The 17,375-nt window shown below is 42.6% G+C and overlaps 1 protein-coding gene across 3 annotated transcripts in view; it reads left to right on the top strand.

Moving 5' to 3' along the window:
• Positions 1–9,251: 9,251 nt before the first annotated feature.
• The window catches only part of PARD3 (par-3 family cell polarity regulator), a 574,792-nt gene continuing 566,668 nt past the window's right edge, over positions 9,252–17,375 (top strand). The window contains exon 1 of one of the 3 annotated variants that reach the window (XM_088149996.1): positions 9,252–9,920. In XM_088149996.1, coding sequence (XP_088006122.1) covers positions 9,801–9,920 — 120 coding nt within the window. In that variant the 5' untranslated portion in view covers positions 9,252–9,800. The remainder of the gene's footprint in view (positions 9,921–17,375) is intronic. The other 2 variants (XM_088149995.1, XM_088149997.1) reach the window with 2 other exon arrangements.

Consider the following 17,375-nt stretch of genomic DNA (forward strand, 5'->3'; position numbering starts at 1 on the left):
TCATGGTTACTGATGCACTAATATAGATTTTGGATGATAAATGGTAAACCATGATTTACAGGTAGTCCTTGACTTACAACCACAATTGGGACTGGAATTTCCACCGCTAAGCAATGTGGTTGTAAAGCAAGATGTCACGTGACCACATTGCTTACTGACAGCAATCCCGGCAGTCCAGGATGCCATCGTTAACAGAGAATTGTGGGTCGTTAAGTGAGTACCCACCCCAATCCAAGTGATTTTGGGCTTGGTCCCTCCCAGCCCTGAGCCTCAGTAAGATAAAGAACTGCTTCCAACTCCTCCCACCTGCCTATCTCCCCCCACCATCTATGCCCTTTTGGCCCCCTGCCTCTGTGCACTCCAGCTGATCTTCACCGACTTCTTGCTCCTGCTACTGATGAGGTATGGGTTGTAAGTCTCTTTGTTCAGCGCCGCCATAACTTTGAATGGTCACTGAATGAATGGTCATAAGTTGAGGACTACCTATATATGTAATTCTGGCTGACTACAGACAACATATCCCACATTTTAACTACATGTGTTGTGTGAAGCCATCAAGGACTTATAATGTGTACTTACAAATCTCTCCTTTCGGATTTCTTCTATTTTGCATTGCTTCCTATTGGCCTTGTTTTCTCTGGGCCTAGAACTGCTAATGAGAAGGTGGCGGTCTACATAAATGTGAAAATTAGATTTGATTTTCAGTAATGCCACTCTTCCCCCACCAATCTTTGCTAAGCAAAACTGAACTCCTGGGGGTCTCATTTTTCCCCGTAAGACTCACTTCTGAACTATAAGCAACAAAATAACTCTGATTCTCAAGAAAGGCAAAGACTGTGCCATAAATAACAACAAATTTACTGGGGACAAATCTATTTGCATGATAGCCAAGCAAAACCTTTTAGGAAAAGAGTCAATACATTTCTGCACACCAGTTTGACCTTGCTACTGAGTTAGCAAGATAATGCATTTTTATATTCTTCCCATTAACAATGTGGTCCAGGCTAGACAAGTTTAATCCCACAGCTAGAAATTTGGGGAAGAGTGGGGTCTAGTGAAGCACGGATTATAACAGAATAGTCAGTATCCTAGCATGTTTGAAGTTAATGTGGTGTTATGGCTAAAATGCTATTACTAGGACTGGGGAAAGAAACTCACCAGGTGATTTTGGTGGAAAGTCACAAGCAGAAATTAAACTCATAGGGAATGGATGCTGCCGTACTAAAAATAACACTTGGTTGCTGCCAGTTATCATTAGCCATGAATGATGTCACAGACACTAGCCCAGTGCGTCTCAACCTTAGCAACTTTAAGATGTGTGGACTTCAACTCCCAGGCTAGGGAATTCACACATCTTAAAGTTGCCGAGACTGAGAAACACCACACTAGCCAATGGGTGCACCCATTGGGATTCAGTTGTAATGTTAAGTGCAATGGGTCACGGGGCACTTAAGATTACAACTGAAATGCAAGATTAAAAAGGAAAGAAACTACATTTCTCAAGTGGCTAAACTCTGCCTCCTGAATGCTAGGAAAACGAGCTTTTACTACAAACTGTGGAACAGTTTTGGAGAAATCTTATCTACCAGATCTAAAGCAATGGCTGCATAGAGATTGTCCTAAATTCTCAATCTGGAACAACCCTACTTACATCCAGAGTTATGCCTCTGGGAATGATTTTACTCCATGTTATTTCAAGTTGGCCTGCCCACATTGGCATTTGTTTACAACTCAAAACAATAAGTTAATTCTGTGGGCAGAAGAAAATCTTACCCTGGAGCCGATATTTACACAGGAAATGTGAGGTTAGAATTTTGGTGACCTCAAGAAAGCATCTCAGAAAGCTTTAGAAACACATGTTTGTGCATAACACCATGAAATTTTCTTTAAAAAATTCCTACCCTATTTGGACTATATTAACACACCATGCACATTTAGGTTCCAGAAAATCAATGAACTCTGTAGATATATGAGTTTGGGAAGACTTCCACAGAAAACCAAAATACATCTAGGCTTTCTTCCTATAACTTTTTATTCTGGGACTCCATCCCTGAACATTGGCATGCAACTTATCTTACATTCCTGGTATCTCACTCTGAAATTCCATTAAGGCTTTGTCATAAATAACTCTTAGCTTCCTCACACCCTTACATTCACGTAAGAAATCATAACAAAACATAAAAAGAAAGATTGAGGCAGATGTAGGGGAAAAGGTGTTCTACCAGTAATAATTTTATTGATTAATCAATTGACAGTATCAAGAACCAATCGGCATCAATCACAATAAAACAGAATAAGATAAAATAAAATAAAATAAAAAGATAAAATAGGGTGAGATAAAATGCAATACAAAAAGAAAAAATAAGAGGGGTGCTAAAATACAGAACAGTGTGTATTCAGATAAATGCATCGCCTTTCCATGCTGCCCCAATATGTTCTATAAAATGTGTTCTCAGTTGATCGGCCCTAACTATGAACTTAGCAGTTCTCCTGACTAAATATGAGTTTGAACCTTGAAGGAAACAGGAGAGTTATTAGTGAGATCCCAATGGGCAGTTCTGTTGAGTAATGTCTGTAAATACTCCATACATTACTAAAATGACTGGGTTTATGGAACACATAGAACCAAAACTAAAGAAATCACATTATTTATAAAAATATGAAACACTTCAAATATGAAATATGACCATCTGGAAGCTGCAACTGGTCCAGAATGCAGCGGCATGTGCAGTCTTGGGTGCTCCATGGTTCACTTGAGTTATACCACTGCTGTGTGAGCAGCATTGGCTCTCTGTTGCTTTCCAGGTGAAATTCAAGGTGCTGGTTATCACCTTTAAAGCCCTACACAGCACAGGGCCAGGTTATTTGTGGGACCACCTCTCTCTGAGGGTATTTGCCCGTCCTACTAGGTTAGATAAGGTGGGTGCACTCCAGGTCCCCTCCCTTAAGTGTTGACATCTGATAGGACCTCTGAGGCACATCTTCTCGGGGGCCACCCATCGTCTGGAATAGCCACTCCCCTGAGATCCAAAGAATCCCTACCCTTTTAGCCTTCCAGGGGGTCGTGAAGACATGGCTCTTCCACCAAGCACTGGGCTAGGGTGGGGGTTATGCTGGGAGGCTATTTGGTCTGACCCCTGGGGGGAGAAGTACTTCTGTTTTTTATGGAAATGTTGAGAGCTGTCTAGAATCCTTATGTGAGATAGGCAGCCATATAAGTCCTGCAAATAAATAAAATGTGGAGACTACCACCATTCCCATCAACCCACATGTGAGCAGAAGTCAAAATTAACCGAGAGAGAAAAGAAACTGTTGCCCAAAAGTACTAGTTTTGTGGACTGAGATCTAAAAATAACCACCTGACCATGCAAACCTCAGCAAAAACCTCTGAACACCTGGAACGGCTAATCAGAAGGAACATCCGACATGTTACAGCTATTTATTTCATAAGCCAGAATGCTGCTATTGTCATCTAAGCCATTCCTTGTGATTTTTTGAGATGTTCAGCTCGTAACGGAAGGACAAAGCTCTAGTTACGCTTTAAACGCAGTGTGCCACCTAAGATCCTTCTGGCTATGTTTATTGGAACTGACAAGCAATTAATCACTTAACTTTGAAGTTGCAATGTCTGTATTAGCATTAATAGGTACTTATATCAATGCATACTTCACCTGTATCTCATTTATATGGTGCCAAAGCAATATGAACTATTGTCTATTTAGTCTGCTAGAGAAATGCCCACCTCCCACATCACACACTCTACTACTACTTAGGGCAAATTCCTATTCACTTTGGAAGAGTCTGCTGACAAAATCAAATATCAAAATCTATTGTTTCCCCACTTCCTTGTGGTACAAAATTGGTCCTCAAACAATGCTTTATATAAAAAAGTAAGCTTTTGGCACTCTCCTTGATTTTGTCATCACACCAATTGCCTTAGAACAGAAATCATCCAATAACACTCTGATTAATATGGGATTTGTCATATCTTGAAAAGTTATTAGCCTTGACAACCAAAAATCAGCATCTGAAAAAGGTGTGTGTGTCTGTGTGTATATTTACCACCCATGATGAAACAGGGTGTTGCTCCATTACATGCATGGGAAACATTTTAAATTTGTATAGAATACACTTAATCCTTTCCAATTTTATTCCTGATCACTATAATCTGTCATGTTATTTCATTTTTTACATCCTTTCTCAGTCCTCTCAGAAGCTGGCTTACTTTTAGCTAAGTCCTTTTAAAAACATGTTGTCTGGGTGATCCCTGTTTGAAAATGAAAACCATGAAGTATTGAAAAACAGACATTTGTTCTTTCTTCAAAGGCCTTTCTGGGGTTAAGATTTGGCAGTAATATAATTCCACAGCTGCCTGATTTTGAAAAACCTTATTCACATGACCAGGAAGCTATTGTGATTGCTTATGTAAGTGTAAGCTGCAGTTTGCAGTACAGAAATGTTGTTTATATGAAAATGAAAGTTTATACAAAAGTTGAAGATATGTAATATGTTGAGAGTACTGGGGAAAACACATGTAACCCACTGAAAGGGGTAGCTCTGATCCAGCTGAAGTTAGTTCATGACAAAAGCTGGAATGAGAAAGCAGACTTTCATCATATTGCCTATCTCACTGAAAATTATTTAATAAATTAATTATGCCCAACTTCAAATCTCTTTGCTTTAAATCAGTGTTGTCCAAATTTGGCCACTTTAAGATGAGTGGACTTCAACTCCCAGAATTCCCCAGCCAGCATGGCTGGCTGGGGAATTCTGGGAATTGAAGTCCACTCATCTTAAAGTGGCCAAATTTGGACAACACTGATTTAAATGAATAAAATCACATGTTGTGATGAACATATTGCTACCACTAAAAATGGTAGTTACCTACATAGTTGAACCTCAGCAGCTGACCTTGGCTAATTTAAAAGCTAAATAAAATTAGATCTGATTAATGTTTGGATATCCCAACTCAAAAATATCCCCAAAGCAGCCAGGCCAAACCACTTTCATTCTGCTGCCAAAGAAAACTGCATGGACCTTCCCATCAAGTCACCAGAAGTCAAGCTTGCAATCACCTGGCCATGTTTCCATTTGATGTGTCAGACTAAGATTGTGTTAAATGCTGATTTTATAAAGCTTTTTGAAAGGTAACTGTCTTGAGTGCTTGGGATTTTTTACATTCACCTTGTTCAAGGAAACAATCTGTACTGGATGTTGTTTTCTTTGAACTATAACTTTGAACATTGAATGGTTCACCCCATATCCAATGGCAAAAACTAACAGACTGCATTGCACTTAGAGTAATGTGTGAATACAGTAATGTGGATATAACTAGGATTCTGAAGTCAAGTTACACAACAATGACAGTCCCTCTACCTACATAACCAGTAAAATTAAAGGAGCTTGATCTCTTTTGAACCTGGCTAATTTGATGGCATCTAAATCTGCATACTGTAAATTTTCCTTAAAAAGTGGGGGAAAAAACTACTTAATGTTCAGACTTTTGTTAGGATATCTCATTCTACCTAACGCTTTGAATCTTCCTCAGAAATACAGTGATTTATCCATTCCTTTCTGCTAGGCAGAAGGCAATTTCAGTGATCACTGGGAAATAAAATAGCAACTAGTCAACAGAAAATGGTTTATGATCTTCAATAATGAATTTGATAAACTACCAGTGCTATAAACAAGGAATGCATTTGTCAGCTCAAGATGCATCAGTTGAAAACAATTTATGCCAGTGGTGGTTTTACAAGGCATTAACACAACAGGAAAATTATAGACAATTGTGCATGTGAGAACATATTCCAGATGAATACCCAGATCTTCATTTACCAGGACCCTGAATTAATTGTATTGGATTTTGATCAGCTAAGACTCCAATCTGATGCTTATTTACTACAGGTTAGCCCCACTGGACTCACTGGAATTTACTTTCATGCCAGGATCACCTTGTAAGGGGAAATCATATCCACATTTATTTAGTTATAAATTCCACTGAACACAGTGCACAGACTCAGGAGACTCAAACATAAATTCTATCTGTGCTTTTATTTGATATAATCTGTTATAATTCATCTACCTGCACAGCAGAGAATTCTGTCAACAATTCTGCTGGGTTCTGTCTGTCCCAATTGGCCACTGTGCACTGATTGTGTTGAAACGCCCATCTGATCTAAAGTAAAAAGAGAGGCTGTCCCTTGTCACCTTCCTTCCATTTTTCCTCTAAATCAGAACAATAGCAACAGCAACAACTACATTAAATCAGGATGAGCTATTACTGTGGACACACTGGAAAACTCTGCATGGTTGTAGAATGTGTGAAGACTCAGACCAACAAGAACACCCTCTTTGTTGAAGGACCTTTCTAGGATTTTGCTTTGTTTGTGGATAAAGCAAGGATTATTTAATTCCACAATCAAATAGGATAGAACAGCTGTTTGTAGGATTAATTCATCCATGCCTCCTGGCTAAGCAGGAAGAATTAGTTTAATCCTATGCTAGTTTGGTTCTGTTTAGGTTTAATTTAATTTCTGAGGGCTGGCTGATTTGGCCAGTTAGCTACTTTTTAAGTTAAGCATGAATACTCCTTCCTGGCTCAGTTCAGTGGGGTTTACAGGAAAGGGTTGTTCATCTTAGCAAACCCAAAATGCAAGGGGAATAGCTATTGAGGCATTACACAACAGCTGGATTCACACACTGCATTGAGCCATATTGTGCACTGTTTGGTTTAGTGGTGTGCGGTTTGTATAGCATCCTTATGTACGAACCTGGCCAATTCTGCCTTATTCAACAAGCCATGGTTAAGCTACCAAGCCTTAGTGTGATCTTTGAATCAGGTTAAGAATGGAATATTAATTTTGAATTAGGCCAAAGTTTTATCTAGTCCGGCAATGGGCTTCTCACATGAAGCAACCACGGATAAGGCTCATGACGGGGTTCACACATCAGCCTACACCATGGTTTGTAGCCACAATGGCTGAATTCATACATAACACTAAGCCATAAACCACTGTTTATAAATTATCATGCTGTGTGAATTTATTTATCAAATGTATATGCCACTGCCATCACAAGACTCTTGGTAGCTAACAAGATATAACAGACATTAAGTCAAAACCAAACAAACCACATTACTCCTTAGCTTAATATATGAATTCAGCCAGTGAAAGTTACTAAACCAAGATATTATCAGATTCAAACTTATGTGTAGCTCAGGGTTGAACTGTGGAGTCCTTGGGGTTCTCTGAGCTTGGTCCTTTTCTTGCAAACGTTTCATTACCCGGCTAGGTAACATCTTCAGCACTGAAGATGTTACCTAGCCGGGTAATGTAACGTTTGCAAGAAAAGGACCAAGCTCAGAGAACCCCAAGGACTCCACAGATTCAAACTTCCTTAGAAATGTATTTCTTGAGCCCCCCAACCTTCTTACTCCATTATCTTTGGAATCAATCGATTATTCACAAATAGAAAGGCATTCATCTTAACTGGTAAGTGAGGAGACTAAGAAAACAAATCCTTAGGTAAGATGGAGTTACAGCCTTGTATCCAGATGCAAAACAGACAGCATGCCTGCATCTTTAGTAGTTTTGTACTAAATTTCAGCCGTATAGCTTGTCCTGCACCTGTTGAAATGTGTCTATGCAACTAAAGATACATCCCGTCCCTTCCTTTCCTCCTCTCCTCAATTACAGGGCTTTTATCAAGACCTCATTTGAGATACCCCTTATTATGTATCTGTAAAAAACAGAGCAATGATATTATTTAAGCTAAAAACCAACCAGAAATCAGTTCACTGTAGCCTTCCATTTCAGCCTTGGTAAATATTCTCTCTACTCCCCAGCATGGCACTGGGGATGCCAATGTGCCCAGACACACCTCCCTTGGAGATTGCCAAGATCCCTCCTTACTTGAATTAGATTTTTTAAAAAATCAGATTGAAAAACAGCAGACTGGCATGTTGCCAAGTAAAGCAAAGCTCCGATTTTCTGCATCATCTGCTTCCAAAAATGCCCCATGGTTCCTATGAGATGGATAAGCTTTCCTATAAGGTACACATGTTGCTTTTATGGTAGAGCTAGGAGTATCTGCAGGAGGGTCAAAAAAGTCAAGATGGCAGTCACAACCATGCAACTGAACCCCTCCCCTTTTTTTACATGCGTTGCAACACACACAAAAAGGAAAAGAGCAGAGTTTTGACCACACGGTTGTGGCCGCTATCCTGACTTTTTTGACCCCCTCCCTGTGGACACCCCTGTTGCAGGGAAGTGTTTTCTGAGGAAATGCACTTACCTATTGAGAAAAAGAAATAGAAAGGTAAACAGAGATAGTTAAGAACATTTTGCTAAAGGGGTAACGTTCTGGTGCGCATCAGGGGATTGTAACCGGTTCTGCCAGACAACACCCACAACCCAAAGCGAATTCCACATGTGCCCCACCAGCTAAAAAGGTGGGTATCCCCCCCAAAAAAGGTTCAAGACTTCTGCTTTCAATTTTGCAGAGAAATTAAGCCCATGCATTGGGCGCTCTATCTGCAACCTTTTTAGCATAACTTGCTTTGTTACCTCTCCTGCAGGGGTTGCTGTTCACGCTTATCCCAAAGACTAGACTGACTTAGCTAGTCAAGAGAATACTACAGTCTTAAATTCCCTTATTAGGGAGTAGGGAGTAAGACCCCAAGGGTCACATCAGGGGCTTCTCTGACATAAAAAGGGGCGAGGTTGCCCCATTTCAACTTGTTCAAGTTGCAGCCTTGCATCTTTACTAATACCACAAAGTTAGATGTACTTACCTCAAAGTAAACATCAATATCCTGGGCTGGGCCCCTGTTGTGGGTTTTTGAGGTTCAATCAATATTTACTAAGTCAAGTGGCTGTGGTCGGATGGCAGGTTTGTCCAGGATTAATCCTGGCCAGTTCATTTACCCCAATTTTGCAAGATACATTAGCCACATACGCTGGGTTTGCCAAATACACTAGGCTGAAACCTGCTTGGAGGGTTAGTCTGTAAATCAGTGTGCCCTGAAAGCATAGCCTGACCTGGGTGAATCTTCACATGTAAGTAACCAGACGGGGAATTATCGCGGCCTTCAGAGCAACAAAACTGCTTGGAAGACTAAGTTTCCGGGGGAGGGGGCAAACTTCGCAGCAAGGCAAGCAATCCCCCCCCCCCCAACAACGAGATTAACTTTAGAGGTGTTGGGAAAAGAATTACGCCGAAGCTGGGTGAAAACTAGTGCCGCCCCCCGCCAGCCCCGTTAATCGATCTGTAGCAAGAGAGGCCACGGAGGGGCTGCCTTAACCGGGCTCCCAGGTATTGGGGGGGGGCAAGGGATTGTGAAAGGCATTACGCTGCACAGCCTTGGCGGGGAGACAGTCCGGCCCTTCCCCGCCACAGGAGCGGAGCGGAGCGAAGCGAAGGGAGCGACAGCCGCCGCCTGGCTGCGCTCAGGAGAGACGCCGAACAGGTGGCCAGAGGCAGCGGCGGGCGCGCCAGGAAGGGAGCGGAGGAGAGCGAGCAGGCGTGCGTAGCGCTGGCGGCGCCCTCCCCCTCCCGGCCCGCAGCATGTGAACCGACGCCCGATCCTCCCCCAGCGCAGCGGCGGGACTCTGCCGACTTGGTCGCCGCAGGCTGAGCCGCCCGCCCTCGGGCCGGGCTCCCGCTTGGCGCTGGTGGCCGGGGGCAGCGCGAGGGGCGCCCCGAAGCGAACGCGGCTCCCCTCGCCGGGCTGCCGAACCGATCGCGAGCGCGGAGAGCCGCCCGGCCGCTTCTCTCGGCGGACCGTGCCCGGAGGAGGGAAGATGAAAGTCACCGTGTGCTTCGGCCGGACGCGGGTGGTCGTGCCCTGCGGGGACGGGCACATGAAAGTTTTGAGCCTGATCGAGCAAGCCGTCACCAGGTACAGGAAGGCGATCGCCAAGGTGAGTGGGGACGCTCTCCGGGGCCGCGGCGAGGGACCCGGTGTCGGAGGACGGGGGCCGAGCACTTGGGCGAGGAGAGATGGGTTAGATGGAGGCGAAGAAGGCGCAGCCGGAGGAGGAGGAGGGAGTGAACGAGGGCGCCTGGGATCAATATGGCGCTTCCTGGAAAGGGGAGGGAGACAGGCAGGAGAAAAAGTGAGGCTGAGGGGACCGAGGCTGCTGCTCGGCGGGCGCGAGGGGACAGCCGGGCGGCGGACCCTCTCTCCCTCGCCCCGCCGAGGTTTCGGCGCATTGTGGGACGCGCGCAGCCAGAGGCGCAAAGCTCCCGGGGGCAGCGTGGAAGAGAGTTGGGGAGCCGCAGCCACTTCCTTCCTTCCTTCCTTCCTTCCTTCCTTCCTTCCTTCCTTCCCCCTGCCGGTAAACTTTCCAGCGCCGCCGCCGAGCTCCTGTAGCTTTCAGCCGGCTGGGAAGCCAGCCGAGAGCGCGGGAGGGGAAGTCCGCAGCTCCTCGCCAGGGGCTTGGCGTGGCCGGGGGCGCCGCTCCATCCGCTTTGTGTCGCCTCGCCGGAGCGAGCTGAGATTTATTTCCGAGTCCGGGCGGCGAGATACAGAGTTGCGAAGGGTCGCGCGTGACGTCTGGGGCCTCAACTCTTTGTTATGTGCGGGGGAAACCCGCAAGTGCCCGCCCGCCCGGCCGGCCGGTGGCTCCCCTCCTCCTTGCTCCCGCAGACTTGCCTCTCCACTCGTCCCCCAAATGTGCGCTCTTCCCGCCTTGGGGAGCCTTCTCGGCCAGTTCGCGGGTGGGACGAGGCTCTGGGGTGTCGCTTCTAACGGGACTAGAAGACGCGTCGGTCTCCTCACAGTGGTCGTTAGGACTTGTACGTTGCTTGGCTGCATCGGGACCAGAGGCTGTCGCTTTGCCTAACACGCGACGGTGGTTACCACACGCACACGCGTACCCCGTTTTTCCCCCCAACTCGTAGTGCAAGTTTCTTCCCCGGTTGTAGTTCCTGCACGGATTTCAAATCCAGCCCCAGGCTTTCTAGCAAGTCCAGGCCCAAGTGGGGGGAGGAGGGAGGGGGAAAACAAACATTAAACAAGAAATCATAGACTCCACATGCCTGTTGGAAGGAATTGTGTTTGCGGGAGGTTTCTTTGTGTTTGAAGAAATGCCGTGCTGCCGCCTCATTTCAGTTAAACATAAACACAAGTAACGCACGAGTTAGACAACTCTTTCTAAAGGAGGTTGATTTTATGGGAGGGGGAAGAAAAACACTTTTGCTTTGGTTATCATAGTGTAGGCCGTGTTTTCGCAAAGGAATGGTGTTTGTAGAAGAGCTGTCTCTTTTGAAAGGGGAAGAGCAAATGGTGGGGTTAGGCCCTCCGGAGATGGGGTTCTCTCATTTGCATGGTTATCTCCTGGAAACTAGCAACTAGTGAATGGGCTGTTCCATTAAGTGTTAAAAGTGTAGGCGCAGTTTGTCTAGGACAGTTGCTCTTAATCATAAGATCTAACGTGCCTTTCTGGCTTGTAGAAGCTTGTTTGGGTGTTTATTAATTTTTTGCAAGAACCCTGCAGTTCTGATACCAAGGATGTGTTGAAAAAGAAAGAAAGAGCAACATTGATGAAATCCTGTAACTTTCCTGGGGCTGATGATATGCCTGCAAGTTTTCATCCTGGAGATGTTTACTTCTGGTACTTCCCATGTTGTAGCAGAAATGGGGGATGGTTTTAAGGTAGCTGTGGAAAATGAGTGTTGGGCGTGCGATATTCTTGCAGATATTTTGATGTTAATTTGCCCTCTTTCCACTTCTGTGTTGACAGTTCTGTACTGAAAGTAAAAAAAATACAGATGTGCTTCTATTTTGTTTCTTGCCATGCTCCTTGTCCAAACTCGTGCAGCTTAGTACAGTGATAGTGAAGCAGAATAAGAGTTTGTGGGCAAATTTAGAAGGCTAGGAAAATGGCAACTGAGGAAAATGAAATTTGGCCCTTGAACTGGGAAAATAAAGTGTATATAGTTGCTAGAGGTATGTGCTAACACCTTGAACCATCACACAGAGTACAATAATCATCATAATCTTCCTTGGTGTGAAGAGGAGAGTTGACCTCCAGCAAAAGACAGGCCTGGGGGAGCTGCTGGTAGAAATGGCAGGCTGTTTGCGAAGCACAGGAAGGAACTCCGCTGTTGACTGTACATAATCATGACAAGCAGAGTACCTTTTCCTCCAGATGAGAGATGCACAAATGACTTCCTATTCTGAAAGAGGTAAATTCAGCCCTCTCCAACCTGGTGCTGTCAGAAATGGATCAAAATTACAGTTCCAGAATTCTCCGCTGGCATGATGAGGAACTCTGAGAGTTGTAGTCCCACCACATTTGGAGAAGACCAGATTGGGAAACATGAAGTTAAATGACAGATGATGTTCACTGACCTGATTTTTTCATTGCATTGAATCATGCTTTAACCATGGTTTATTATGTAAACCACAGTTGACTGGGTTTGTACAACACCTAAGCCATGAAACATGGATTATAAATTGTAGCAGCTGAGTTCATACAGGTTGCTAGGCAGTAGTCCAGCAAACCACATTTAGGGTTAGTGCAGTCCAGCCAGTGAGTCTGGAGAAGTTGCATATGTGTTTTGCATATTACTAACATGTTCCTTAAGGTCTTCCAGTGGTGCACTGAGTCTATCTGCCTTGCTACTGTTCATCCTCTTCTTCTCTTTCCTTCCCTCTTTCCCAGCATTACAGGCTTCTCCACAGAGTTAAATCTTTGCATAATGTGTCCAAAGTACGAAATTTGAGCCTGGTCATTTGTTGTTCAAGTGCAGTGTTTTTCAAACTTGGCAACTTTAAGACGTGAGGACTTCCCTATGCTGGCTGGGGAGTTCTGGGATTTGAAGTCCACACGTCTTAAAGTTGCCAAGTTTGAAAAACACTGCACTAGTGAGGTTAGCACACATTAAAAACAGGTACAGCCTTTACTGTTGCAGCCTCATACCAGAAGTTAAACTAGAGAAAGGTTATTGGGTTATCCTATTGACTTGATTGTTTTGGATCAGACAGAAGTACCTGAAATCTAAGCCTTTGCGTTTGGGATTTCTGCACACGTCAAAGGAATTTAATGTGTGGGTATTCTCAAATAATCAATCTCTAGATATAGTCTAGACCTGCCACAGGGTTATGACTGTCACTTTTTACATATTCAAACTGGGCTGTTCTGGGGGGAGTTGATTGTGCAATATCTGTGAATATTAATATTTTCCTTGACTGGAAAGTCTGTGCATCATACCTCCATCAATCTCCTAACACAAGAAGCGTCAAATTGTTGAGTTTTAAAACATTTTCTCAAATGCTTAGTTTGGCTTCTTCTAAAATATTTTATAAGTAGTGCTGCCATTTTTAGGAAATGTTACTCACTTTTATTAGCCTCTCCACCCCTCATCTCTTCTACTAAAACCTCCATGGTGTGTTTAAAAATAATATGAAAGAAATACACTGTTCCAAGCAGGAGAATAGGGAAACTGTTCACAGTGCATTTAACCATTCAGAAAGAGCAATGGTTTGTTTCTCTGGCTGGTAAAATTTGTCTTATACTATACTTGTACTTGAACAGTAAACTTTTAAACCCTTCCTGGTGTTCTGTTTATAACCTTTTGCAGGTCTATGGCCATCTAGAGGAAGCTTATTCAAAACTTTTGGATTAATTTTGAATTGCATCATAAAGAATAACCTACAGTAATAAGTTTGCATTGTAAGTAATGTGTAAGAGCCTAATGTGATGCATAGATTTTGGCTTAATTACTAAAATGGTAGCGTAGCAGAATACGTGAATCCAAACTCTGAGTCAGATCGGGGGTTCATCAAGCCTAGTTTTCTACATTATGGCTATAATATCCCAGTATTTCAGGCAGCTTTTCCAACTTTGTCTGATATGCTGGGAGTTTAATTTGGGATCTCCCATAAACAGAGAATTGCTCCTCCATGACCTTTTTCTTTAGGTTGGTCTGTAAAAAGTGTTGAATGCTGAAGTTTAAAAATAATTATCTATTTCAGTCATGTGCATGCTTATTTATAAATACATGCCCTTATATGTATTTATACATTTATAAATACATAAATATACATTTGGATATTTAAAAATATCATGTAACAAATAGGTGTGTCTAAGATTTCAGCTGTTGAACCTCAAAACACTGGTCCAAAAGTGACTATCGGCTATTGTAGATAAACTATTTGCATCATACCTGCTGTAATGCATTTATCATAAGCAATTTTAATCTAATATCCATTGTTTGTATTGGGATTTACTTCCAGTTAGAAATCTTTATGACTACAAGTGTTTGCAATCTGAGATTTACAAATTTACTTGGGAAGAAAACCTTGTGGTCCACAGCAACTTATTTAAGGAATTTATTTATATGTAAAAAACAACAACACAGGACTAGTATAACACGCATCTCAATTGCAGGATTAGCTTTGCGATAGAAATATATTGAATTGTCTGTCCTATTATTCCAACATAACTATGTAAAGGTAGGCTGTCAGAGGCATATTTTTGCAAATTAAGAAGCAGAGCTGTATTCTCAAGAGCTGATAATGCTTTTGTAGGAAGCAGTGCTCCAAATTAAACCAAGTATAATGCAAATGACATCTTTTGTTATTTTTGGAAGGGACCTTTTATGCTAGGAAAATGAAAGTTAATTACATGGCAAGAGACAGAACTTGCTATAAACAAGAAGAGTTACAAAAACAGGTATGATTAAATACACTTTTTTGCTTTGTTTTATAATCATGGATGGATGGATTGAATCATCTTTCATCTCTCATCTCTGCATTTCTAATTGTGGACCCAGACCCATGCCAATAAAAAAAAAATCTCTCTTCCCTTTGAATGTAGGATGGATTGTAAGGCTAAGTCTTGAGGTGGGAGCAAGTCTTAAGACATTGATAGAACGTCAGGCTACAAACCTAAATAGAGCTTATATCCAAGCAACTCTGTCACTGAGGCTTAGAAGTAAATGCCTTTTAGGATCATAGGTATTTTGGAAGTGTAAATGTATGATCAAGCATTGGGGATGACAGGCATGCTTCAAAAATAGTTACAAGCTCCATATTTTGTACTTGGCTACAAATCTATGAACACCAAATACAGATGCCTGGTGTCACTTGAGAATATTGCAAAATCAGATGTATGCTAGTGTGTATGCCTTTGAGTCAGTATTGATTCCTGATGACTGCCTGGACAAGTCCCTGCAGTTTTCTTGGCAAGATTTTGGAAGTGGTTGGCCATTGTCTCCTTCCTGGGGATGAGAGAGAGGGACTGGCCCAAGGTCACACAGATGGCTTTGTGCCTAAGGTGGGACTAGCTGGAAAATCCAACCAGTGTTCTAGGAACTTCAAGCAGATGGCTGGATTTCACCACCAATAATCAAACTAGAATTAGCATGACGTATTATTTTGAAATCTGAGTTTGGCATGCCTTCTTTTTTTATCAATGTAATAGTTGCCATGTGGCGCTTTCAAGGTCTACAAAGAGCAACTTCAGAGGCAAATCTTATCTTTTTGGAGAAGGTGAGAAAACAACAAGGGGATGACTAAAATTCCCTCCTTCAATGCTTTAATCCTCACCTCTCTTTTCTTCACTCAGTGCTTCTATTGCAGTGTTTTTCTTTCCCATATCATCACTTTAGCTGCTTTTTCATATTTCATATAAATTATTTTTATTTGGATGAGCACAAAATGAACTACTTCTTCCTGTGTAGCTCTTGATAATACTAGAGCTGTTCTTTGTATTGTATGAATTATAATGAGTACTAATTTTTTAGATTCTGCTTTGAAAGTGTTACCTTTTGGTAAGAGTTAACATAAACAAAAGCAAATTAAAACCACCTTTATTTTCAAACAGCTGCTCAGTGAAGTTTCTTATTACATCACCTCCAGTTGCCTTTGTTTGGGAAGGTAGAATTTTGGCTTGGGCCAAGATATACAGGCTTCTACAACATCTGCCAGCGGTTTTGTATATTGTCCTTCACAGCATAAAAGCATGTAAATTCCATCCTCGTTGATTCACAGCCCAGCTCAGTTTCTTGTATAACTGGTTTTTGGTTCTGTGGGAATTATACCTGTTTAAATTATTTTGAACAGCATTAATTTAACAACATAAAGGGTAGAATTGTTCAGTTGTCAGTATTTGGGCCCTGGATAAGTCTGATAGTTACACATTCAACATCTTACTAAAATGATTCTTTGGTGATAAAGAATCTAAAACTGCTTCTTATGATAGAAATAAAAGATTTCTATAGTACAGATAGTCCTTGGATTATGACCGCTTGTTCAGCAACCGTTCAAAGTTACAATGGGGCTGAATAAGGGGGACTTATGACCAGTCCTTGGAGTTCTGGCCATCGCAGCGTCCACACGGTCACATGATCGCCATCTGGATGCTGGGGTGTCCAGCTCATGATTACGACATCTCAGTGAGCTGCAGTCATGTGATTGCCATTTGCGACCTTCCCTGTTGGCTTCCCCATTGATTTTGTTTGTGGAAAGCCAGCAGGGGAAGTTACCAAGTTGCTTCTGTAAGTTGCTTCCACTGCTTTTTCTCCCGAGTAGCCCCACTACTAGCACCCCCCTGCCCACCCATGCTCTGTAGCAGCCCCTGTGCACTTGCTCCCTGTAATGTCCATCCACACTCCGTAGCACCCACCCATGGCACTCACCCACCCACGGTTCTTGCCTATTGGTCTGCTTGTTAGGACTTTAGTAACACGAGGTCCTCTCTTAATGACCCGCACGGTCTCTGGATTACGATGGGAACTGGGACTGATGGGATTGTGTCGCTAAGTGATGTGATCATGTGGCATTGCGCTTTACGATCACATTGCTTGATGACAAATTCTGGTCCCAATTGCTATCGTAACCTGAGGACTCCCTGTAGTCCTTTCAACACTACTTAGGACCACTTAGGATCTGAAAACAGATCCCTTTTGGGAAAAGACCAAAGCAAATTGGAACTGAGATCTGCTCTGTCCCTGGGCCCAAATCTTTATGATTTAGTTGAAGTCTGCCATTGCATTCCTCCCTAGAATTAATCTCTTAACTTTTGTTCATCTTTATCTACTCTTGAGCCCAAGAGAACAAAGCTATCAATACCTTAACTTCTTCACGATTAACTTGAATGTTTACTAAACATGTTAATTGAAATTACCGTTTTCTTACTATGTAATGTTACCCCAGATTTTTCACTTTCCATTTTTAATCTCGTAGTGGGCTCTTCTAAGCCATTGCTTTTGCCTAAGAAGGTAGAGTCATCTGCATATCTCAGTTTGTTAGTATTTTGGCCTCCTATTTTGATTTCAGCTGTCATCTCTTCCAGTTTTTTTTTTTTAATTATTATTATTATTTTAGTGCCTTTGAGTCAGTTTTGACTCCTGGCAACTGCCTGGAA

The sequence above is a fragment of the Python bivittatus genome, unplaced genomic scaffold (genome assembly GCF_059951505.1).
Source record: "Python bivittatus isolate LINGU-HERP-01145 unplaced genomic scaffold, Pbiv_v1 ctg000610_np1212, whole genome shotgun sequence".
In the NCBI taxonomy this organism is placed as follows: Eukaryota; Metazoa; Chordata; class Lepidosauria; order Squamata; family Pythonidae; genus Python; species Python bivittatus.